Source organism: Melopsittacus undulatus, chromosome 5 (genome assembly GCF_012275295.1).
Source record: "Melopsittacus undulatus isolate bMelUnd1 chromosome 5, bMelUnd1.mat.Z, whole genome shotgun sequence".
Lineage (NCBI taxonomy): Eukaryota > Metazoa > Chordata > Aves > Psittaciformes > Psittaculidae > Melopsittacus > Melopsittacus undulatus.
In genome coordinates, this window is record NC_047531.1 from 33,540,222 (window position 1) to 33,566,568 (window position 26,347).

The 26,347-nt window shown below is 36.9% G+C and overlaps 1 protein-coding gene across 2 annotated transcripts in view; it reads right to left on the reverse strand.

The window, feature by feature from the left end:
• Window positions 1-13,663: 13,663 nt before the first annotated feature.
• The window catches only part of SEMA3A (semaphorin 3A), a 168,863-nt gene continuing 156,179 nt past the window's right edge, over window positions 13,664-26,347 (reverse strand). Inside the window, exons 15-17 of one of the 2 annotated variants that reach the window (XM_034062860.1) lie at window positions 24,832-24,899; window positions 18,914-19,056; window positions 13,664-17,987 (exon numbers count right to left, since the gene is read on the reverse strand). In XM_034062860.1, coding sequence (XP_033918751.1) covers window positions 17,532-17,987; window positions 18,914-19,056; window positions 24,832-24,899 — 667 coding nt within the window. In that variant the 3' untranslated portion in view covers window positions 13,664-17,531. The remainder of the gene's footprint in view (window positions 17,988-18,913; window positions 19,057-24,831; window positions 24,900-26,347) is intronic. The other variant, XM_031048323.1, reaches the window with a different exon arrangement.

A 26,347-nucleotide genomic window follows, 5' to 3' on the forward strand; every position in this document is an offset into this window, starting at 1 on the left:
CTTACTGATTTTCTTGTTCCTGTACATTTGTTTTGCACATGGTAAACTATTGTACTGTACTGCAGATGTACCATGTTCAAAACTTTAAGCCCTACAAGGTGTCTGCCTCTCGAGAGGTTTGGATTTGCTTATAGAATATGCAGCTACGACCTCTGTTACTCTGGAGGCAGCCTCAATAGAAAACACAATTAGATGAAGATAAAATCCCCCACAACAAGTTACTAGAACATTTTTGCACAGCTGAGATTGAGAACAAACAATCCTCTATTGCTTTATCAATGCAATCTGAACACAAGACACCCTGGAGCTTAACTCTGTAAAGTACTGTACTGTACTGTACTGTAAAGTACAAAAGTACACTCCTTAAAAAACAGTTACCACATCTGAAATACAACCCCAGACAGCAACAACCATCCTCTGAGACATGGCCAAAACACATACCAACTTCTTTCCAAGTATTCAGCACCCTAGACAGTAAGGTGTACAAGAAATCTGAGTCACTGTCACTGTTTTAGGCTCATGCCTATTGTGACTGGTGGAAGATATCCATATTCTGAGTGACTGTTGATAGACTTTGTCAACACCGTATTTGAAGACGCAACTCTATCTTCCAACCTGCAGCCTGACTAAGGCTAAAAAAATCTTAACAGATTTTATGTACCATTGCCTTGTAGCAAACCTATTTATAAATAAGGTAGGTGATAAACTTACGAGGAATAAACAGCAAAACTCTTTTTCCACCTTTAATATCCTAGATTGTTATAAGCATCAGCTGGATTATGCTAGAAAAGAGAGGAATCTTTGGAAGTGGTAGGGGACACCTTTTTCTTCAAAATAGTTACAATGCTCTTTTATTTATGTAACACTGGCAAACAACATGCTTATCCAGGGCAACAATGATGACTATAAAAGTCACACAACTGAGTAAATGAATATATATGACAGATTTTAGTAGGAGTAACAATGACCTTTGGTCTTGTTTTTCTTTCATTATAAAATGTATTCACAATGACTATCCAGTAGAATACAAAAATTTCCATTTGGGGAACAGCTACTAATTCAAAGTTTTTGAGACTGCTCTGTCGTGCCTAGGACTTCTGAAGGAGACTAACCATTCACATCAAGGTTCAGTGTTTAGTTTCATCTTTTTGACATAGAAGTGCCCCCACTGTGTGCTGCAGGAGTGCTCACCATACCAGGATCAGAAATCATGTCTTCATCTCTTCTGAATGACTTGAACCATCCTTTCAAATATAAGGATGGTCGTGTCTTAGTTGCCATAAGCAACTGAAAACTAAGGGTTTTGCTAGTCTGTGCTAGTAAGTGAATGAGAGCCAGGGTTTGGGTTCAGGCCCTGGTTCACAGGTCACAATGTCTAACTGTCAATGTGTGCTCTCAGTTTTGGCCATGTCAGCTAAGACTCTCCAAATTTACAGCAATGGATTGAGGAATATAAAATGCTGTTCCCAATAAGTAATTTGGTTGTGCCCTGCCTGGATGGAGAGAACTCACTTGTATGAAAGGTACCATGTTGTGCCATATGCCCCCAGGGTCACCCAGCATTAAGTGCAAGTAGAATGTTTTATCTCTTCTGTATAAGTAGCAATTGTGACTGTAGTGACAAAATCACTGCATTGTTTTCCCTCCTGTTAACCAAATTCATGGTGCTGTGGAAGTTTAATGTTTGTAGGAAAAATCTGCATGAAGTAGAATGACATTCTTTTTCTCTTTCTCTTTTTCTTTCTCTTTTACCTTTAAATAGCAATTATTATTTACAAAGGATTCTCAAGGATGCATATTCTTCAACAGAATAGGAGTCAAATAATTAGAAACAAGCACACAACTAAAACAATTTTCCTTAAACATTCAACTCATTTCCAGGCAGCACTGGAATCAGTTAATATTTCTCATATCATTTAGTGTTTCTCATAACATTTGTCAGTCACATTCTGAGTATGTATTTTAATCAAGATTTTTCTTATTTTACCTTTTTTGTTCTTTTATTTCTTTGATTTTTTTTTTCCTGATTCCTCCTCATAAACACACAACCTTCAGAAAACCAGAGTCAAGGACATAAAATGTTATTAATATATCTTTGTTTGGGCAAAGGCATGTACCTCCACTCTGTATGTGGTAGAATTTCTTATAGTTTCTGCTGTTTCACTAAGTGAACTAATTTACCTGTAATTTATTGTTATCATAAGTGAAAAATGTGGAAATTAATAGATCTTGTGAAACAGAAAATACCTTACTGCACATAGAATCATAGAGTGATTTTGGTTAGAAGGGATCTTAAACTTCCACACTTACAGGGATCCTGTTGCCAGTCTGTTTCACTTCAGCTTTTGTCTGGTTTGGGGTTAAAAGTATGTTTTAACCTGATGCCGTACTTTCGTTCATAGCCATTTAAAGCTGCTTAACAGTGGAACTTCTTAACAACAGACATAGTGCAAATCGCATGCATATTCAGATAATATATTACATATTTACCGTACTAAATATCTTGCTGTTTCTTATATCCTGGACCTGCTCCCTCTTCCCCAACAGTGTCCTTACCTCTGATTTCTCACATCCCAGTTGATAGAATATGTGGTTTATCTGCTCATCTTACTTTCAAAGAGCAATATGTTTGGAGGGATGTGGGTTATCTGATTATATATGAGAAAATATATTCGCTGTTCCTCCCCTCAGCCAATTTTTACTGTGAAAAAACAGATGCAGATTTATCAAAAAGTAAATCTAAAAACATCAAAGCCTGCCAAATGGCTATACTGTTGACGGGCTATCTAAAAACCACTGTGGGTCTGTATAGTGTTGTTAATATATTAGCCCTATGAACAAAGAAACTAGTAACATTTATAATGAACTATTAACAGAGTAACTCTAGAACTCATTAATCTTCACAAGTTATTCCAAGTCGCCTGCATTAAGAACAAGAAATAGCAGTAGTAAAATAATAAAAAAAAAATTATTTGTTTCCAGTATCTTCTCATTCAGTCAATTTACTGTAGTGATTGCATTCACTTTTGTGGGAACATCCTTACTTGAAGGGAGCTGAGGACATCAGGAGGTGAAGGATAATTTACAAAGAGAACTCCAGGTGGAGGAAAACAAGCATATCCTTCTTGTGAATCATAACCAAAACTGACTCATGAACAGAACGAAAGGTAAGAGAGAGTTAAACACAACTGACAAAGATCAACCAACTCATCTGAATGGAAATCATCACTTTGTGAGAAATGGAAAGCAGAAGGAAGTGACCATCAAGTACTCCCTTTACAATGGTCTGATGTCACTCAGTTCGCTGCTGGACAAGGATATCAAATTGTCTGTGCTCCCATTTTAGGACAGTGGGGAAAGTCATACCTGGCTGTAAATTTTACTACCACTATGGTTTTTTTTCTCTGGAGAATCTAACCTGACAGCAGGAAGATAAATATTGATATATCAATGAATAAATATTCTTCTGGGTGATGATCTTTGTGAATACTCTCTTTCTGCCCTAATAAATGGTAATTCAGAAAATTGCTGTCCTTTAGTCTGCTTCTGAGAAACAAAAGTGAAAAAACAGGCCTTACTTCCTGAGTCACTGGATTATCAAAAGCAGTAGGAGATTAGTGTATTGGGAAAGGAAGGAATAGCTTTATGAGGATTTGGGAATCTCTGAGACCTCATCACCATCAGTGACCTTCAAGACCTTCCTATGCGAAAATCCAGCTGGACACCTGCTTCTCCTGCTCTGTGGTTTGCAACTCTTTACCTACTATATTTATCTGAGCATATTATATTCTCTACAGAAACACTAAAATCCCTTATGTGAAAACTAACCCATATGGAAAAATCATAATTCCCAGATAGTTGATCAAATATATTTCATATGTTTCAAAGATACTGTGTAGTTTAAACAGAGCTGGCTTGAACTCCTACCACATATAATTGCTGCTATGGAACAAGATATGTTTTAAAATGAGTGAGAATATGAAAAAAAGATTGAAAGGCTATCGTATACACCAAACAGAAAGCAGCTAGTTTCATATCAGGCAGGAACTGTGGTAAGGAATTTAGGTTATTTTGTAGATGTCATATATTTTGTGAATGATTCTGGGGTAGTACAAGCTCAAAGCATGTGGAAATACGTATTGCAAGTGCATTTGTTTAGAAAGGATGGACAGTCTTGTGGTTTCAGACTTGGAAAAGCTGGGTTCATTTTCTGATTGAGGCACTCAGGTAATATTACCCAGACACTGTTTATCTTTAGCCTGAGTTCTCAGCTGTAGAGCAGTGAAAGCACAGTTTCCTACATGTCATGAAGAAGAAAGAAATCTGTTAATGAGGACATGACAATATGGAGTATCTAAGTGCCTTTATGGATCAAGTCACATTCTGATTTTAAGCCCAAAAAATTTGTTATGATTGCTTATAATTAGTAAAAATTCAGTTCTGCTAACTCTGCCAAGATGTGATCACTCTAAACCTCAAACTGTCTGGTCAAAATAAGACATACTAACAAGATTTCAAAGGAAAATCCAGGTGGCTTAGGAAATGATTTTTCATTTGATTACTCCTACGAAGAGCTGCATCATTCTTGTAGTATGCCAATAAGTCCACTAAATGAAAATCCATTCATAAAAGAAGATTCAGAAAAACGTATATGCTTTTTAATTAAACATTGGAGGCATTTTGGCAGTCTATATAACACATTAAAAAGGTTAATATTTGATAAGGATCTAATAAATAATCCTTCAATTTAGTTTCAAAAATTAGTTGACTTTTAAGAGGTACTTTTAATCTAATAGTTATGAACAAATGCCAAGGTAAATAATCACTGTAGTTTCAAATATATACAGATGTCTTTCCTCTTTCAGTCATCTGTTACTCCACTCCAATACTGGGTTCTGACTGAGCAATGTGCTAAATGTTCACATATATATGCTGATATCCACTACAACCTCCCACAGCATCGAAGACACAGAAGTATGTACACTAAGCAATGAAGTCTTGAAGGTATTTTGAGAGTTACTTAGGTTGTAGAGCAATAAATATAATAAATAACACAAAATAATCCTGATCCTTCTATGGGATACAAATCATATTTCTAGAAGCAAAATTGTTTCTTATCAATATAATTGTCATTTGATTATTCACTGAGTTCAGTTCCCTTAAAAGATCCGTTAGAATGAATTAGTAAGACACTAGGCTGTACTATGCATATAGAATCACATTTATTTTTCTTTCTAGTTATTCCCCATATGGGTAATCTGAAACAAGTGATAATCAGTACAATTTTTAAAGAAGACTTATCACAGCTGTCATCATTTCCCATGATGCTTAAAAAAAATAAAATGGATAATGATAGAAAAAGTAGACTCTCTTTTTTTTTTCTTTTTTTTTTTTGTATTGTTCTGTAGAGTTCAGCTGTGCAATTGGTTTTCTCACAGTCTTTGGTAAAAACGTCTTTGGCATTTTTTCTCATTTCGTATGACAATACTTGGCAATATTTGGGTAGCTGCTGTGCTAAAGCAATTGCTTATTAGACTAATTACTAGTATCAATATTGTCTGGTATTTCTTCCCAGCTGACTGCTATACTGTCTTGCTCTTTCTTGCTTTAGTCTGTAATTGTACTTTTGGTACAGGTCATTTTCTCATTTTGGTATTCTATCATTAAACATTGTAAAGTCTTTTTATGATCTTACAATATACACCAGTAAGTAGAAACTAGTAGAGAATGCTACATATATTTGCAAAACCTCTATAGGAACCACTGACTTTTTATTAGCTGATATTCATAATTCATACTGATATTTTTTGTTATTTACATATAAGGATACTTTTGTCTAAATGGAAAATGGAATGCCTATGCATAGGAAAGTTTGTAGTAGTCTGTCTGTTTACCTGCAAAATACTTCTCAATATGGAGACATAGAGTGTACCTTAAAGTTTTATATGCAAAAATTATGTTACTTATTTCAAAGCAGAATAATTACTGAACTATGTTAAGACAGGAACCAAACACAGATCAGATATCTGAGCCCTGATGGAAAATAATTTGGGTCAGATCTAACTACAGTTTAGAATTCATAGTATCCTTTAGGTTGGAAAGAACCTTTCAGATTATAGAATCCAACTGTTAACGTAGCACTACTAAGGCCACTTACAGCCAACTGCCCGGGACTATGTCCAGAGAGCTTTCAAGTATCTCCAAGGCTTGAGTCTCTCTGGGCAAGCTGTGCCAGTGCTCAATGATCTCCACAGCAAAAAACCTATTTCCTGATATTCAGGTGGACCTTCCCCTGTTTTAGTTTGTTCCCACTGCCTCTTGCCCTGTCACTGCACACCACGGCAAAGAACCTATGATCTCTAAGTTTTGCCCCCTTTCTACTTCTTGTTTCTTTCTTCTGATAGGATTCACCAGACTTCTTCACAGTCCTTGAGTCAGCAAAATTCAGTTTTATTTATACCATTAAGAAACCATGAGCACTGGAAGAAACAGATAAATAAAGACACATATACTTCATAAAAGTAATACAGGAATTTACCACATTATCCAGAAAGATACCCAGTCAAGCATAAGGGAATCTTGGTTTAGAGTATGCACCTTGGTGATAGCCTGCAAGCTAATAAATGTGGTGTGATTTATTTCACCTCTATCCTGATAATGTCTACCTCTAATAGGATGAGCAGCCCTGATGTTTCCAAACAACCTAACTTCCCTCATTCCTCAAGAAAGAAGGGAAAAAAACTGTCTTTGAAAACTTAAAGTGTAAAATATCTTCGCAATAATGAACACTAGGAACAAAGTTCTCCTGTGAGCAGGTTATCACATTATTGGTAAATGAAGAACTGTTTACACCTTCCTCTGAGGCAGCTGGTACTTCTTGTTATCTGAAACATGGGACTGAATGACAAACATCAGTTTCATAGTTCAGTTTCAGTATGAATACATTCTTATAAAGCATCATTTCAGGAAAGATGCTGAAAAAAAAAAGCACAGACTCAAAACAGTTTGCATAAAATTCAGGCTAAGCTATTTTTATGATATGAAAATATCCTTTTCAATAATACTAGAAACTTATACCCCCCCAGAGGTGTTTATATGAAAAACTAACAGTTCTATTTAGTTTCCTTCTGCATGTCTGTTTCAGACATCAAGATCTACTGCAGAAATCTGGAGAGCCATTGTCTAGTGTTGAAAGTGTTGTCATTCACCTTTCTGAATAACAACAGACTGACACATTAATTCCAGAGGTAGAAAAGAAATGTAGACTTTTATGTAAAATAAATAGTGAGATCAAATTAACATTTTTTGCTATTATACCTTAAAGTCAAATGGAAAATCAGATATGCAATATTGGTTCTACATCCTTTCCACTCAGTTAGTCACTACCAAAACAGGTTTCCATACAGGGCTTGATCTTGTCTGAATGCCTCAAGCTATTGCTTTTAGTGACTAGTGGCAGGAAATGCAAATGATAGCTTGATCCTGTCCCATTAAAGATAATGGTGGAATTTCCAAGAGCTGTGATAGAAGCAGATTTCAATCACTCGCAAGAACTTTTCCTGATTTTTAACAGTCCATTACATCTGTAATACTCAAATGAACTGAGGGAACTCAGCGCATGCACGTGTACCCATTCACCCTTCGAATAAAAACCTGGATCTTTATAGGTTACCAATGATTGTAACCACTACTTACATATATTATGCAAATATTACATTTTTTTAATTCTTTTAGCATTGTAATTCTAATACTATCATGATGACTTGGATAAATCCTTTTGGATTTATCTCTGGTACTAGAGTAAAACGCAAGTGACAGATGTAAAATATGGCAGACTTGATTCAGGATCATCTACTTGCTAGGAGTCTCTGGAATACCAGATAACACATTAAGGATGGAGTTCCTTGGCACTGCTAAATTAAGTTTCACTTTGGGAAGACAGTGTAAGAGTTGGAAGAATACTAGGACACTGCCTTGCCTTGGGAAAATTAATAAGTATTCTTCAGTACCTCCTTGTGATACATGTGCTGGTTCTACAGTATAAATCTAACTGACCCAGCTAGTCTAAGAGCCTATGTTTAGCAGTTATACAGTCCATTTTATGACCTTTATAACCATTTCTCCTCTTAGAGGTGGTTATTTTCAACTGGATTGCAAGCAACTCAGGTGTTCAACACCTGTAACAGAAGGAACTTTCATGCCAGTGACAAAATAGGGAATAATGTATTTAACTTTAAATACCTACATTTGAAAATGAAACAAAACAAAATTATAGAAGACAGTGAGACCTGAATAGAGTCTTCCATTTTGTGATCTTTTTTCTTATGATTGTTAAGACTTTTTTTTTGTGTTTTCTCAATAAAACCCATCTAGATAATATGTTTTGTTACTTTTCCGTTCACAGCCCACCCCTAATGTTTTTAGTGTCTGTAGAAAGATTTACAATGATTTATATGGAGATTATATGCAAACTGCAATTTGTGAGGGTACCATACCTGGTACTATCCCTGGAGCCTTATTAAAGGTTTTATCTTCTTCCAAATGCAAGAGCTACAAAGAAGGATTTTCGCATTAACAACAGTTCCAAATATTTGCAGAAATGCTTTTCTATCAAGCAATAGTATGTACAATTGCCAACATATTGTCGAAGCACGGTGAATGACAAACAGGAGAATTTCTGGGAGACAAAGAACCATTATTTGCTCAGCATGCTTTCAGTGTCTGAAGAAGATTTTTACAGCTGCATTGTGTCTGCTATTTTGACATGGAACAGTGAACTTAACTATAAATAGTTTAATTCTCTACATTCAACTATTCTCTCCCTCCAGCTAGAGAAGATCATAGAGACATATAATATGGGAAATATTTATCATTGTTTGAAGTCCTGTTATATTCAATTGCTTTACACTGGCATCAAACTGTTTAGCTTTCATAAGTAACATTTTGAGCCATAGTGAATAGCTAAAGGATTGAAATTCATACCTTTCAGAACCCTGAATGTTTGATAGATTCCAGTCAATATAGAAGGTGGTAGAGCACACAGTTTTATTTATTTGGGTGAGGATCTAGCTAAAGTATGCTGGTTCACATTAAAGAGAAAAAATACAACTTGTTGATTTTTAGAAACATTGGCATGTTTATAAGAGTGATGTGTAGTTGATTATTAAAGGGAAATACAGTGGAAAATTCCACAGTGCTCTAACAGAACTAGATCAGTTGCATCTTCTAAATATCAGTTATGACAGAACAGAAAAAGATCTCTTCTCCTTAACTATATAGTGTTCAAAACAGCACAAGCAATCTTTCATCTGTACTGTATATTGGAGAGCTGTTAAACTGGGGCAATAGCTGAGCCTACATTATCTTTACATACAACAGCAGTTGCAAATCAATTGACATGAAGAGACTCAGGCATGAAGCAAGAAAACATTGTACTCTGGAAGTTGCTGTAGGAACAGCAACATGTGAGTAAGTCACTAATGAGGGATCGGTCTTGTTTAATATCTTTGTCGCTGACATGGACAATGGAATTGAGTGTGCCCTCAGCAAGTTTGCCAATGACACCAAGCTGAGTGTTTCGGTTGATATGCTAGAGGGAAGGAATGCCATTCAGAGGGACCTTGACACACTTGTGAGGTGGGCTGATGCCAACCTCATGAAGTTTAACCATGCCAAGTGCAAGGTCCTACACCTGGGTTGGAGCAATCCCAGGCACAGCTACAGGTTGGGCAAGAAGGAAATTCATGGTAGTCCTGCGGAGAAGGACTTGGGGGTGTTAGTCAATGAGAAAATGAACGTGAGCCAGCAGTGTGCACTCACAGCCCAGAAAGCCAACTGTATCCTGGGCTGCATCAAGAGGAGCGTGACCAGCAAGTTGAAGGAGGTGATCCTGCCCTTCTACTTTGCTCTCGTGAGACCTCACTTGGAGTACTGTGTGCAGTTCTGGTGTCCTCAACATAATAAAGCACATGGTACTGTTGGAACAAGTCCAGAGGAAGGCCACGAGGATGATCAGGGGACTAGAGCACCTCTTGTATGAAGACAGGCTGAGAAAGTTGGGCTGTTCAGCCTGGAGAAGAGAAGGCTGTGTGCGTGGAGACCTCATAGCAGCCTTCCAGTATCTGAAGGGGGCCTACAGGGATGCTGGGGAGGGACTATTCATTAGGGACTGTAGTGATAGGACAAGGGGTAACAGGTTGAAACTTAAACAGCAGATGTTTAGACTGGATCTAAGGGAGAAATTCTTTACTGTGAGGGTGGTGAGGCACTGGAATGGGTTGCCCAGGGAGGTAGTGAATACTCCATCCCTGGCAGTGTTGAAGGCCAGGTTGGATGAAGCCTTGGGTGATATGGTTTAGTGTGAGGTGTCCCTGGGCATGGCAGGGGGGTTGTAACTAGATGATCTTGAGGTCCTTTCCAATCCTAACTATTCTATGATTCTATGATTCTATACTAGAATGTGGTGAAGTGGGTGTCTGACTCAGAACCTCTGATAAGCTTTCAGATGTCTCAAAAACAAGTGCAAAGTTCAATGAGGAGGGAAGCTTTTCATTACACCCACTGAGCTTTACTCAGTTCCTAATTTTGTTGTAGCACAGTCAGTAAAACAACAAACTGACATGGCTGAAGTTATAATTTGTTCATTCGTTTATTTTCAAAATGGAATTCATCAGTCTTTAGTAATTTTCTCTTAGGATCTGTAAAATGATTTCTTGATTAAGAACTGATATTTAAAACCTTTAACTTGTAGTGAACTACCTTAGACAAAACCATAAAGCCATAAGATAGGGCTTTATATTAGAAGTGCTGACAAGGACCTAACAAAAAGAGCCCCAGTGTCCCTACTATAATAACAAAATAACAAACAGAAGAGGAAAGTTAAGCCTCCTTAGGAGGAACTTGCATAGTCTGTCTGTCTGTTCTGGTTTATTGAGCTGTTCAGTGTAGTGGTGGTGTTCACTGAAAGCAGAGATTATAGGAATGTATTTTTTTTACATAGTGCTACAAATCAAGAAAAAAATTACATGTGAAACCAAGGGGCCTAAGGGGCTGGCCATTGCAAAACATAGCTGAAATGTCTGCATTTCTTTTGTCTGCCCTTTTCCTCTCCTGCCCCCAGCTATAGCAAGAAATGAGAAGTTCAGGTCAAGTCATATTTAATATTTTCTTAATGCACTGGATCCTGCAGATTTACCAGAGTCTGTTTATCCTTTTTCCATGCAGAAACATGAATCTTCATTTGCCTCTGCATAAATGGGATTTACAAGGATTTTTATTGAGCCATGGTCAGTACCTGTATGCAGCTGGGGACGCTTATGTCCATTTGCACTCGTGAGGCTAGCACCAACATGCCCATGGCCCTGGACCCCATTTCAGCCATCAGTGCCTACCCCTGTGAAGCTGTAGGATGCCATCTCCAGTCCCCACTGCCCTGCCCATGGGCCATGTCAATCTGGCTTCACCTGCAGGTTGATGTTCTGTCCCCATCCCAAGGGAGGTGCATGGTAGCTGGGGGACAGGCCCTGGCTGATGGGCCATGCCCTGACACTCTCATGAGCCCCTGACACCTCTGATCCCCAGCACAGGGAGATGCCATCCCTTGTGATTCCGTGACAGATATCTTATTGTGTTGTACCTCATAGGTCAGTTATAATGAAAATGTTTTTTACTGCCCACCAAGTCCTGATTTTATCCCTGCTGATGAGAACAGACATTTTTAGGTTTAGTAGTAACAGATGTGGCAAGAATAGACTAGTTTGGAAGAATGTGAGTTTGATTGGAGCACCTGGACACAGAGAAGGTCAGGGCAGGCTAGTCATCAGAAACAGGGGTCCCCATGTGTGTTAAGAAGACATTAGCCTTCAACAAGGACTATAGAAACTATACAATGACCTTTCTGGCTGAATACTGAGTCAAGAGGAGCCCCTTTTCCTAAAAGGGTAAAAGAGGTGCTATGAAAGAAAGTGAACTTGCTTTTTAACCTACGTGAAACTTTTTCAGTATGGAAATTGCTTCGCTAGAGCTTTGGGATTTAGCTCAGACCATCCTTAAGTTCTCCAAAATGTTAACCTTTGATAAATTCCAGGACAAAAAAGTCCTAAACAAGGCCTGTTCTCTGCAGTTTCTAGTTTTTCTATGAAGCTCCTCCAACCTTTCACGTGAGCATTTAAGTGGAGCAAAGAAGCTGGCTGGTTCATTAATACTCTGGTCTACTTGTATCCTGTTACTGGATGTTCTGGGGAGAATAGTCCTTTTGTTTTAGGCTTTGGAAAAAAAACATAACTTTGCCTCACATTAAATGTGTGTTTGATGGGGAGCTCAGTGAATGTGACCTGTAAGGAAACAGAATAGTGTGTTTCAGTCTTCACAAAGGAAACATTTATAACAATTTATAGCTGAGGCGGCCAAACGTGTTCTTCAGAGATGAACTAGAATTACACGTAGAACCTCAAATACTTCAGGGAAAAGGGGATTTCATCTTGGTGAAAGCTGGCCATTTAAATGCGTGTGTGTATACATATGTATATATGTATGAACAAACAAGTATTAAACACTGAATGTTTCTACTTTCTTCCCACATGGTGTCACTGAAGGCTGTCCCTAGGCATTGTACATTCCTGGCAATGCAGCAAAGTAGTAATAGAGAACAATCAGTTTAGCTGTGCTCTGCAGGGAGTCCTAGCAAAGGGCACAGCTTGGCTCCATCCAGAAACAAGGGTCTTCTTTTGTGAGTATTTGTAATTCATGTACTGGACAGACAAAAATAAAACCCTGAAAAAGCTGTGGATTCAGGGCTTCCCATTTCCACTCTGTATTTGCAGACATCTTTTGCACCCCACTGAGTTGCCTCATTGCTGCTGAGGCCTATTTTCATTTTCAGAAGACAGTAGTAACTGTAAAATATTCTTACAACATCCATTTGAACTGGACATCTCTATCCTTGCTTTACAGGAAAGAACGTAGGCAAAGCTGGATCAATTAGTGATGGTTAAGTGCTACCTGTTGTTTTTTCAGTTGTGTATGTGGCAAATCAAAGTGTTTTCCCCACCTCTCATCTGGTATATTTAAACTTCCTGTTTTCCAGAGCATTTGTCTCATTAGCTGTTTGTGCAATGCGTAGTACTATGGCATATTACCTTTAGATAGAGCCCCTAAGCACTTCTAAGCAGCTGCTAAGTTTACCTAAGGATACAAAGGTATTTCGATAACAGACAGAACCTGATTTATTCTACTTGTTGTCTGTATAAGTCAGTTTCCAAAAGGAAGCTGCATGGCTGTACTAAGCTATTAGCATCACACAAGAGTAAGTTCCAGCAGGTACAGCAACTTGCTAACACTCGCATGGCTTCCAGGCTGATTTACGGCTTAGTGCATGGGTAGAGTATGTGTGGGGTGCATATGTGTGGCTTTATCTTCACAAACGCACATAGTTGTGCCAAAAAATAGGCTGAAGATAAGTTTGTACATTTTCTTTTGGGCATTATTAGTTAGTAGTTTTCAAAAAGAAACAATAAACACCATTAATAAAAATAGCAACCCTTAAGGCCCAGTAAATGGAGCTCCTATACATTGATAGCATTATACTGGCAACAATGCACTCCATATGCTCATGAAAGTTACAGGGCACATTTCCATGTAAACAGTCAAGACAGTGAACTTCAAATATTTGGAAGAAATGTTTATTTAACAACTGAATACATGCTAAAAGAAATAATTTACAGCAGCAGTTTCATTACACTTTTTTCTCTCCAGTTTTCTAGTTCCCATCTGAATTGAAGTGATAAATGCAAAAGTAGAATTATTTACTACCCAGTAAGGAATGTGCTTAAAGTATAAGCACATAACTTTAGCACTGATATAGCAAATAAACTACCTTATCACCTGTGTGCCAAAATCTTGCATTTTAGTATTATGCTGAACACACGGAAATGGAGTACCTCTAGATAACAGTACTTTACACTGTACCTCTTTATCTAGTCAAAAATATTTACATCTCTTTTGGCTAATGTGTAGGTAGCAAAAACTGAACTATTAAACACATACCATTGATATTCACTAAATAATACATAAAAGGATCAGTAAATGCGCATTCACATGCATTTAATTTAATTTTATTTTTTTACATAGTGACTTTATTGGGTCATAAAGATTTAACTCTGTTCTGCAACGATGAACATTTTCTCAGTTTGATGTTGCAGTTTAACATAACCATACAGTTTTTAGGAGCCATTGAACAAAATCCCATCTTCAGTGATCCATGCAAGTTCAAAGTGTAGATGAGTAAGAATAATGTAATGTATATTTGTTCCTTGCGAATGTATATCTTAAATAAATCAAAATAAATCTTTCTGGTTACGAATTAAATCCTTTATTTCTCTCCAGCTTAAACACAACTTTTTACTTACTTCTAAAGTCTGTAAGTAGAGGTTTAGAGGGTTTCATTGACGATTTACAGAAATACAATTTTTATCTTTATCTTCAAACCTTATGTTGCTTTAAACAATAATAACACAAATGGGGGTGTGAATTTTACAGAAGCTGCAGGGCTTCTGTCTAACCATTAATTCATTCAGACTTACATTCTTTTAAAAAAGTTAATTTCACATCAGTATTAGATGTTGCTTTAACTTGATCATATATGAACCTGAAAATAAAATATTTCCACTTCTAGCTTGATCTTCTGCTCTGTTATTTATATAAGCAAATATGAAGACATAAACAAGAATACTCACATCAGTAAGAACTGAAGTTTGTAAGATCTGATTATATTGATTGACCAACTATACTGTCAGGTTATGATAAAAACATTGCAACTTCTGTAATTTTGTTCCCACAGATTGTCTTTCTCTGCACAGAGAAACATATAATAAAATCCTGACTTAACTGAATCTGGGTTTTCTTCAGGGTAGTGGAATAGGTTGGGTTTGGTTTGATTTTTTTGCAGCAAGTTGCTATAGAACCAGTTGCTATGAGCATGGTAGAGAAAAAAAAGAAAGACAGCAATTCGTTAATATGTAAAAAAGGAAACAAAGGCATTTAGGGTTTGTTGAAATCCATCCGTATTTTCCCACTGAATTCTCTGAGGTTCATTTTAAAACTTTCTTTTCGTAACAAAGATGATTCTAATGACTTGATGGTACACAACAGATCTACACAAAAGGCTAAAGAGTGTTCTGTGATTACAATTAAATAATTCAACTGACAACAATGTTTATAAATAAATCATAAGGTGAGTTGTAAAATTAATACTCTGTACAGGAAAGCCCACAGCTAAACTGTTTTAGTTCATCCCTACTCAGCATATCATGAAAGCATGGGAATTTAATAGTTTATTAAAGTTCACAGGAGTCAAGTTAAACATAAGAGAGACTTAAAGTTGCTTTAAAACTAAATTCCCGTATGCTTTCCTAAATCATGGCCTCACAGACTTGCCCTGGTCTATTCAATGATTTTGGGTTTTTTGCTAAAGAATTAAATGACAAAAAAAACTTGCAAGTTCATCTCCTGCAAAAGATTCAAAGGGGACTAAAGTGACTGAGCTATTAATGAAAATCCAATCACTAAGGAGTCAAGAAGCCAAGGATTCATCAGAAAGATACCTGAATTAGTAAGTGGCAAGGAGACTGAGATGTGTTGTGAGAGAAGCTGTCACAGCAGTTGTGTGATATCTGATTAGACTGATAGTGTAGTGATTGATAAATTAAATAATCTGGAGTGAATAACAACAAAGCAGATCAGTCATCAATAGAGACACACTTTTATATAAAGCTCCTTTAGCAAACTAAGGATTTTGTTCTAGTAATTTTCCCCACAGTGACATTACTTGAAATTATGTCATTTATGGACTCTACCAAGATAAAATATGGGAGACTGGAGAAAGATGATCTCAAAACAATTGGACACCATAGAACTGGGGACCAAAGGCACATCTGTGCTGAGGTGAATATATCCACTACTTATAACCCTAAGCTAACATTTATGGTGCAAGTACATTGTCTGTTTTACCCTCTTGCTCTCCTGTATATAGAATAAGACAGAAGTGCAGGACCAAATTATCTGTTAGTATAAACTAGTCATTTAGCTGAACTTCACCAATTTACTACTGCAGCAGACTTTGCCCACAGATGAAACTGTTCCTTAGATCTAAAACAGAGAGCTGGCTTTGAGGTTACTATTTATGTGGCCTAGTGCTGGTTCTTAGCATTTGGATGATCTGGCACACATAAAGAATGGAGCACAGTAATGTGGACATATTTCTACCACTGAGCTGGGAAAAAAAAATACTCCTTAAACTGAATGTGAGCTTTGCTCATGGATATATGGCAGTCTATGAGCCACAATATTTAAATATTAGCATTCACAAATATTTACGAACCAAGAAAGCAAGAGTATAATTAGTGGAGGATATTTTAATGCTATTTGCTTCTTTTAGTAAAAAAAAATGTACAACTGAAAATCAATGCTCTCCTTTTCATTGTTTCAATTAATAACAAGGCATTTTACAAGTTGAATCATTTCAAATACCATACCATAGAAAATACCATAGGAAAAAAAAAAGAATGCAGAAGACTTAAATGCTATACAGCTATTTCCATGTTAAAATGGCTTAGTTTTAAAATTGTTTTGAAGTTACGTGTCATACAGATTACTGAGAGGGGAGGAGGTTAACTGCACTGTGACTAGGTCCCCTGGAAGATTTTCCAAACAAAAGAGTAAAGCAGCTCATAATTGGAAGTTGTCTCTTTTTTTTTCCTCTAAACCAGTAATTAGAAAGTACAATATTTCTAAGACAAAAAGTCTAATCTATTTTAGAAAAGAGCTAATGTTTGCTGCATATTTTTCATGGTACATTTAAATTATAGTTTCAATAAAATACATCTTTAGATCAAAGCTGAAAGAAGTCATCAGTAGTAGGCCAGTGTACTCCACATTTTTTTGTTCTTCCAGATGATGGATGGCTTATGCTGTTCAGATTTCCACAAACAATTTCATTCAGTATTGTTTTTCCTCTTCTAGTACATATAAACAGGAGAACTGGTAGACAAAACAAGAACAAAATCCTTGTGTCCAATCATGTGTTTAGACGTTCATCAGCTTAATGAGTTCATGCAGTTTTATGTATAAGTCTAGAAATGGTAGTGCTGATGATGAAAGGTGGGGTTTGTTTTTCTTTTCTTTAAGATGACAGCATGAAATACAGCATTTTGTTTATCTCTCAGGCAAAAGAGAAAGCAAAACTTGCCTGCTGAACACTTGCAGAACTTTCTGAGCAGTAAGCTAGGTCCCGGTGAGTTATCATCCTTGAAACACTGGTCTTTCTGGTCTTAGAATCAGAGTAGCAAGGAAGGACTTACTTACTAGGAAAGTTAGAAATGGATTTTATTTAAACCTGGTGGAAATTGTTTGGACTTTCCACTCTTGTAAACATCCACATAATGCCATGAAAAAGTTCATGAATATTGCATTTTTTTTTTCCAGTTATCTGTCTATACAAGTTTCTACTTGGATAAGGTTCCTAGAGGTAATGCAGCTCAGACACTCCGTGGTGCCCTCTCAAATTCATGGGTCCTCCTGTTCCTACCTTTTTTATTCTCTTGTAGGTGCTTCCACTTATTGGTATTCACCTGCGCATTGGCAGGCCTTTGTCGGCGTTGTTTGCGGTCTCTTTTCCAAACCTGCTCACAGAACTCATCCATTGTGTTAAGATTGGGGTGATTGATTAACTGCATAAAGTCTCTATACCAGATCTTTTGACTGGGGGTCATGCTATTGGTAGCATCCTTGGTCTTGGAAGCATCACCATCTTCTTCTTTATGGAGCAGCTCTTCCAGGTGATCAGTATCAATTACTTCCAGGGTCACTTTGAGCAAAGTTTGCATGAAGCCATGCTCCACAGCATGACAAAGATAGGTACCAGAATCTCTCTGGTGAAGACTTCGTAGCAAAAGGCCCTGTTCTGTCCGGATCATGCGATCATCTACTTTTATCTGTATTGGAAAAAAGTGGTAATTTCAATAGTTATCTTTCACAGATGTGTAACATTATCCTCTAACCATGCTAGTACCTTAGTCCTGCTCCTTTCAGCTGGTAAAACATGGCCAAAAATCCCCAAAGCAATGTGAACGGAAACTCCTTGCCAGCTATGTGCAGTTATGGAAGTCTCAGATACGCTGGAAAGACTATTGATGCATTGCAAAGAGTTTGAGGGATTAAGAATTTACTCCTAAATCCCTAGTGCTGCTGAAGATCTGTATCAACTCTGTCAGATGGTTTTGCTGTTAAGATTACAAAAGATTCAAGCCTGTAATCAGCAGAGTCAACATGGATGAATTCGGCTATATTACTGAAGCCACATTTATTATTACCTTTTAGTTAAACTTAGATATATTTGTAGGAAAGGTTTTCTGTCTTCCTACTGTTCCTTACTACAAAAGGTTTTGTGCATAGAAGTGGCTTCTGCGTAAGTGGAGAATTTACAAAGAAACTATAAGGATTAAATATCAAAATTTTAATATTCAAACAAGTAGCTGCCCAAAATACTTTAATTTCCTGAATTAATTAATATCTAGACTATAATTTCATTCTTTGTGTGCTCAGGTTGCTGCAGACAGAAAAGGCAGAAACCTGTTTGCTGCTGCCACCACCAAGAATAAATTCTAAATAATTTACTACTTATACAAACAAACCAAACAGCAAAAGTAACTAAAGCTGCTAATGCAACTGAGGATTTAGCATGCTTAAAAAAAAGCCCCAGCAAACAGCTTCAGAGTTGTTTGGGTATATTTGCAAATACCTTAATGTAACAAAAAAGGTCTGATTTCCTAACTTGATCTCCCTACCCACCAGAAAAGATTATTCTTTTAAGATGTGTGTGAAGAGGACTAATTGCTTCTCTTTATTTTTGCTAAAATACCTCTTCTTTGCGGTCATCATTTTGCTTCTGGAATTGCCAGTAGACTACGGCACGCTGAGACTTTGGACTGCACTCAAGAAAAGTGCTGCTGTTCTCTACTCCATAGATAATCTTTTCCTCCAGGGTCTGACCACTTGGGTTATCTATAAAGCAAAGAAAGAAAAGAAATTAAAATTACCAGGGAACACAAATCTGTATTGCTATGTGAATGTGTGTTTAGAAATTGGGCTTCCTTAAGGTATTTAAAGATAGAAACTTTAAGAGGAAAACTTCCTCATTTCAGTATGCCATTTGGAAAATCTCCATCAACATCATCTCTTTGTAAGAATCCCTGGTAATTATATTTTTTTAATTATTTTTGTGTTCTAAATCCTAACAGCTGCTAACATCTCAATTTCATTGTGAAATTTTGTGTAAACCTCGTTATTATTCATCAAGAAAAACATCCAGGACATGACAAGAATTTTTAATAGCAAACTGTATGCAGTAACAAAACTCAGAGTGTAGCTGCAGAATGTTTGTAATGATGCCTCCTGGGCTCTATGTTCATAATACTTTAGAGCAAAGTAATAAAACATGAGGCTATTTAAAAGTAGTATAATGTGTTTAGATTATACGGCACTGCAGTTTGCTGAAGCTGTTAATGTCCAGGAATAATGTTTTTGGGGAAATGATCTTCAATTAATTATTTCCTCTCATACCGATATAATTTATGGAAATGTAATGAGCTTAATAAACCAGACATTATGGGAGGGGGAAAAAAGAAAGTTAAATAAATTACTTCCTTTTGTAACAATATTTCAAGATATTCATCAACTGGCTGGAAATATCACATAGCTATAGGTCTTATATGGCATTTGATTCTTCTCCAATGCTACAGAGACTGTAAATCAACATGTTTCAACTCTCCACTCTTTAAAATGTTGCTGTGGACTTAAGTGGCAACAGTACAATAATCCTAGAGAGTAAATAGGGAGGAAAGGGTGGTAAGCTATTTAACATTTAGTTGATCTCACAGGGTTTGTGTCTCTTTGCCATTATTTGTCATTCTTTCCATTGTCCACTTTTGATCTTTAGCACTGGCAATCTTTAAAGAACTTCTTTTGATATGCTTTAACTGCAAAGTGATGTCTAATTAAAATCCTTTCAAAGAAATCCTTTGTCAAGTTTTATTTGCTTTCACTGTGCCTTTATCCTATTGGCCACATTGTTTAGCAAACACAGGCTGTTTGTTAGATGACTGAGCCAAAGGTAAAAACAAAATTGAGCTCCTGCTTTATGTTGAACAATCACATGTCTTTCCGTAGTGACTTGCAGCCCTGACAGAGGATCGGAGAAGGGATGGGGGACAGAAGAGGATCTGGTGCTTTCCCAGTTCTCAGTAAGGAAACATCAAATGGCCTATTAGCAATGCAAAAACAGGGAGTGGTTTAGATTGCTTTCCTCTGCTGGATACTGAACCTTTCCAGCAAGTATGTGGGGTGCTATATAAACAGCTAAGTGAAACAACTTTTATGACAGTTCTCAGAAACCACATCCCTATGAAGAATGTCAGTGCAGCTTTGGACCAGGAAGACCGCAAGCAATGGAGGAGTGAATTAGCAAGCAAAGAAGCAAGAGAAGGGTAACACAGCTGCAAGAGAATGTAGTGGGGATACCGGTGGTAAGGTCTGAGACAGAACATAGGTGAATCTGTGTCAGCGAAACAGAGAAACGCAAATTATGTAAGAAGTTAGCTGAATATAACTAGAAGTAATAAGATAAAAATTGGAAATGGAAATTATTTGTTGATAAATCATAATGGGTCCAGAATCAATACTGTGAATGGCTGACTGATGTCCTGACTTTTCTGTTTCAAGTTAGGCACTCTTAATTCAGGAAGCAAATTCACATGGCTGAACAGGCAGCCAAAGATCCTCACATAATCAAGAATAAGCTGCTTGCTATCTGAACTGGGATCTACAACAGAGAGCACATGTAGGGCTGCAGCATAAGACATTCAGTAGGAAAGATCCCCTTTTATAGACTGGGACACATATGTTACTGCTCCAGTGATGTGTCTGTGTGAAAAAAAGATTTACAAGTTTCTACAATAAAGGATGGAAATACAGGGATTTCACCCTAGGATGCATGCTCTCTTTCAATTCCTCTCTCCCAAGCTCTATGAATCATGGTTGCAGAATGGCCTGATTTGGATACTTGCATTGGAAGAAGAGCTATCAAGTCAATCTCCTAAACCTAAATGGGCTTTGAGCCCTTTATTCCCACATCCTGAAGAGCTGATTTAACCAGCAGGTTATTTATTAAGTAGCTTGCAGCACCACAGAATCATAGAATAGTTAGGGTTGGACAGGACCTTAAGATCATCTAATTCCACCCCCCCTGCCATGGGCAGGGACACCTCAACTAAACAATGTCATCCAAGGCTTTGTCCAACCTGGCCTTGAACACCGCCAGGGATGGATCATTCACTGTTTCCCTGGACAACCCATTCCAGTGCTTCCATTCACCCTTACAGTAAAGAACTTTCTCCTTATATCCAATCTAAACTTCCCCTGTTTAAGTTTTAAACAGCTTTAAAAACTTTAAACACCACTTGACTGTATTTTCCTGAGCACAGCATAGCCCAAGTAAGTTATACAGGAGCATAGCGCATGTAACACTGGTCTCATTAGATCCAAGGAGACAGTATTCTAGATAGCAAATACCAGTAGAAAGGACAAAAATAGACATTTCTTTAGCAAAGTTTCTACTGCCCATGAATGGTAGCATCTTATTAAATATCCACAGAAGTTTCTGCAGGAATATTTAGGTACCTTCCAAGAAGCTTTCATGGAAGTTACCTTGCAGTCTGGATGTTCTGATGATATTTCAAATTTTTGAGTGTTTTCTTGGAACTGGTCCATGGCATTTTAGTGTGTTAGATATCACCATGAAAAGTGGCATAAGCCCCCTTTAAATTTTCTCACAGCTTCAGAAGAGATAGTATGGGTGACAGTTGTGCAATGAGAAAGGATTTAGGACATCCTTTAAATTTAATTTCCATGACTTCAGGGAACATAAGGCAGGTCCAGAAATGTCTATAAAGTTACTGTAATATTGAGCACGAGGAGTGCAAGAAAGTAAGCAGAGTAATGGAATAATCACAGGAGCAGAGCACAGCTCTGGGACTGAGGGAGACACTGAAGAGGCTAGAAGGAAGAATGAAAGTCTGGGAAGTTAAGAAGAGCAGCTGGAGGACTTAGAAAATTATAGAAGTCATGAAGTTGGTTATGAAATTCAACCCAAAATCCTGTCTGAGAGTTGCAATTCCCAAAATGAACCAAACAGCAGTATCAGTTTACTACCCTGATAACTATCCTTTAAATGCATAATTTCTGACATAACTGAAGAAGTATGAAAGGCTAAATACTTATAGGAAGATTGCTTTGCAGATGAATGAATATCACTATACAGTTAAATTCAGTTATTCTTTGAGCTTGCCCTAAGATAAATCACCTAAAAAAAAGTGCCTCTTTTTTTTACAAATTCTTAAAAAAAAAAACAAAACTTGATCAATTTCTTGATATCACTAATATGTTAAGCTTTAAAAAAGAATTGGTCTTTAGCTGACTCATAGGTGTCTGCCCTAACACCTATGCAGCTAAGGATCCTCAGCTCCCTCTAATGTTGGTGTGTAGTAATTTAATACTATTTATAATTTGTATAAAAGGGCAACTGAAAGAGCTACCTAAGAGTTATTAAAAGCACTATTGCTTCAGACTGAATTGAAGTAAGTTCCTGCAATGTCTTGAAATATACATTAAGAGGTCATTATTTTTTCTCATTTTTCCTAGTTCACATGGAGAATCGACTGTCAGTTGCTCCAAAGAAATGTGTAGACAAGTAGTAGATGACTGCTGGAGCTTATTTTTTTGGCTATAGACAAACCCAATTCTTCATCTGTTGTCCAGGAAACCAATAGTCATAATGAACAAAAAAACTCAGCATAAGTTGGCATAGGAAGTTTATGGGTCATGCAGCTGTCTGTACAATACATGATCATGTGTAAATGACAAGTAAATAAGGAAAATTTTATTGATTTACAACTAAGGATTGATTTAGAGAAAATTTCACTCAAGAACAGTTTAAAACATTCCTTTAAGTATTTTGACAGTGCATCCTCAAAGTGTAGGCCCTAGAACTGCATCCCCCTCAGTATGCTGGAAAGTTACTGATTCTTCTAATCACCCTGTCTTCATTTCACTGGTAAGTAAAATTTCCAGTGATACCTTGCCTCATAATTGCTCGGCTCATTTTGACAAAGGTGTATTAAAGTTCCTCGTGATTGGGTGTTTAGCATGTAATAGCTTTTTCCTGACCTCGAGTTCTCATGATGGTGGTCATGAAATAACTGTGCTGGATTACTCTCTTCCCTTTGGATAGAAGATATCTTTTCAGACAAATATGTTTACCAAATATGGGAAGATACAAAAAACAAGTATTTTGAAATTCTTTCCTTCTCTATGAAGATAAAGAACAGAACTACATTTGTATAAAGCACAGCTAGCAAGGCCAAGAGATCATTAAAAAAACCCCCAGCCACATGGTAGCTCATGAGTAAAATGTCCAGATAGTAAAAAGATAAAGCTAAAATATGCTTCTGTTGGTAATAAAATCCACATGTAGTGCCTGATGAAATTTTCCTACTGGGGACTTGAACATGTCTTCTCAGCCCCAGTGCATGCATGGTTTCATGTGCATTGTTAGATTTCATGCAACTGGAAATTTGTAAACTTTCTGTTAGTCTGCATTGACTAGTTAAAATATAAACTAGTTTTAAGTTCATGAGTTCTCATAACGTGATGACTACATATTGATCATTGTCTGTTCATGCACTTTTACAATCCTTTTACCCCTTTGAGTAGCTTGACCTCAGTTTGACAATCAAGAAGTAAAAAGAGTAGCCATAGTAATGTTAGGCTGTGAGTCAAATGATTAAAAGGAAGACAGAAAAAACTATCACTAAAACTTAGTAGCAGTGAATTATAGCTGACACAAATGTACAACTTTGGACTATATATCATTCTTGCTATTACAAGGACTAGAAGGACACAAGGATTGTGAAATATCTCTATTTTTTCAGCTACCTCTTCTTCATTTTTGCTGAAATATGTCCAATGGTATAACTGTTATTATAAACGTACCACAAATGCGAGTAATAATTTTTTTTTTCCAGCAGAGGGAAGCATTGCCTAAGTGTTCGATTCACTTAGAGCTAAATGGACATTTTTCACTTTCTGAGTGAAGATCATCTGAAGGGCTTGGCAACAAATTAGAAACTGTAAGAAGTTATTACCCAAACAAGAAAGGAAGATCTGGTCAATGCACTGTGAAAACTAAAGAGTCAACAAAAAGCAGAACTAGAAGATGTCAAAGAAAACCTATGCTGAAAACACACGGGAGAGGCCTCCTACAAGGAATAGGTTGCTCTTAAGGGCTTCTAGTGTGGCTCCTACAACATAGACCATTCCATATTTAGCCAAGTTAGTTAATTATGTGTTTGATTATCATCCTATACAAACTATGTAAAGCAATGTGTACATACTTCTTCCTGTTCTGAAGGATGTATGACTCTTTTCTGACATAATATACTTAGCCTGATGGTATGCTATTATCAGGTGAGCAAAGCAGAAAAAATTAAAATGCTTAAAACTGTTAATGTGAGGAAAAACAAGCAACACACTCCACCCTCCCACTCAGTCTTTAGTGTTTGACCCAGGCTGTTGTAAACAACTTAAATTGGGGTAATGATGTATTATATTCATCTTTTGCAGATGTTCAAGATAATTTCACAGATCATTCATATGCTTCCTACTTTATTCATGCACAGTCTGCAAATTACAAATAGTTGTACTTTAGTACTACCTATAACTCACCATGATGCTGCAGGTCTGAGCAGTGGGTAAGTGGGTCCCCATTTCGGATGTCTTGTCGTCTAGTACGTCTGTAAATATCATAGTTGAAAACTGTTAGTTACCTCCTCAGTGATCAGCATTCATATTTGCCATGACGAAAGAGCAACAAATGGAACATATATGAAATTACATAGGTCACAAGTGCACCTAAACAGCACTAGCAAGGAAATCATGCTGTTCTTCCTATAATCAATGCATTACCATGGTTTGTAGAATCAGCCTTTGCAATTGAAAGTAAAGTCTCCAGAAACTGGTAAATGCATATCTCTTGCACTGAGCCTACAAAGTTTATTATAACTATGTTGGCAATATTGATCACAAAATCATTACTTAATTCATAGATACAGGAACTAAAGGGTCAAAGTATTAGCAATACAGTTCAACATGCATCAATGCATCATGCATCAACCATGAAGAAACTAGAGCTTTCCTGCACACACAGAACAGTTTAAGTATCATGACATCTTTTAGACAAATGACATGTTAGGATGGATGGATTTGAAAAAAATGTCAAAGTTCTGAATTTTCTACAAAATCTAAATTAAAATACATAGATCATTTCAGCCACCACAGATCTCACTGAAAAATTTCTGATAAAACCTTTTCTAAAACTTTTGCAAGTAGCTTTGTCATTAGAATAAACAGAATAAAACACTTGGATAGGAAGATTTTGAAGCATTATTTATTCCCTTTTGTAGCTTGAATCTGGATTCTACTTTTTCTTGTACGTCCATTTAACATAGTATATACTTTCCCCACTTTGATTTCCACTGGTTCTTTTGGAAAACATACTGATCTGCGCCAAAAAAAATGTTGTAATTAGCAGAAGGAAGCCTTTTAATACAGTATTACTTTGCATGTTTTGTTGTCTCTTTGTCTGCTCCTATTTTTATTTAAATAGCTGTGACACAAAATTCAGCTGAGCCAGAGAAAAGCGTTTCATATTAAAAAAAAAGAACAAGGCAAACAAAGATGTGTTTCAAGTGTGAGCACTTTACTTTAGGAATTGGAGAAAGCCTGAGGACTTGCAAAATTGGAGGAGAACAAAGAGGATTAGGCTGCTGAACAATGCTGTGATTTCAGATTATGGTATCCAGCAACGGATATGCAAAAGTCAAGTAGCCTTGTAAAAAGCACTATTGGTCACTCCCTTGTGACAACAACCCACATTTTTAAAAAGCCATTGCTCTGCAGCACAGAGATCATCTCTCTTCTGTTCACTAGCCCGATTTGCAGACCCACGAACAGCCCAGCATCAGCACATACTGAGAGTTCTCACAGAGGCCCCCTCAACTGCACAGCAAACTGCTCTTGGCTGAAAGATTTTAACCGTACTTTTTTTCCACTGAAAAGTACTGAAAAGTTAAACCTGAAATCAGTCATGTGAATTATGGCAACAGGGTTGTTTTTTTTTAAGGCAAAAAAGAGTCAGAATGGGCATTTTAAGACATCTTTTTGAATAAAACATCATCGAATA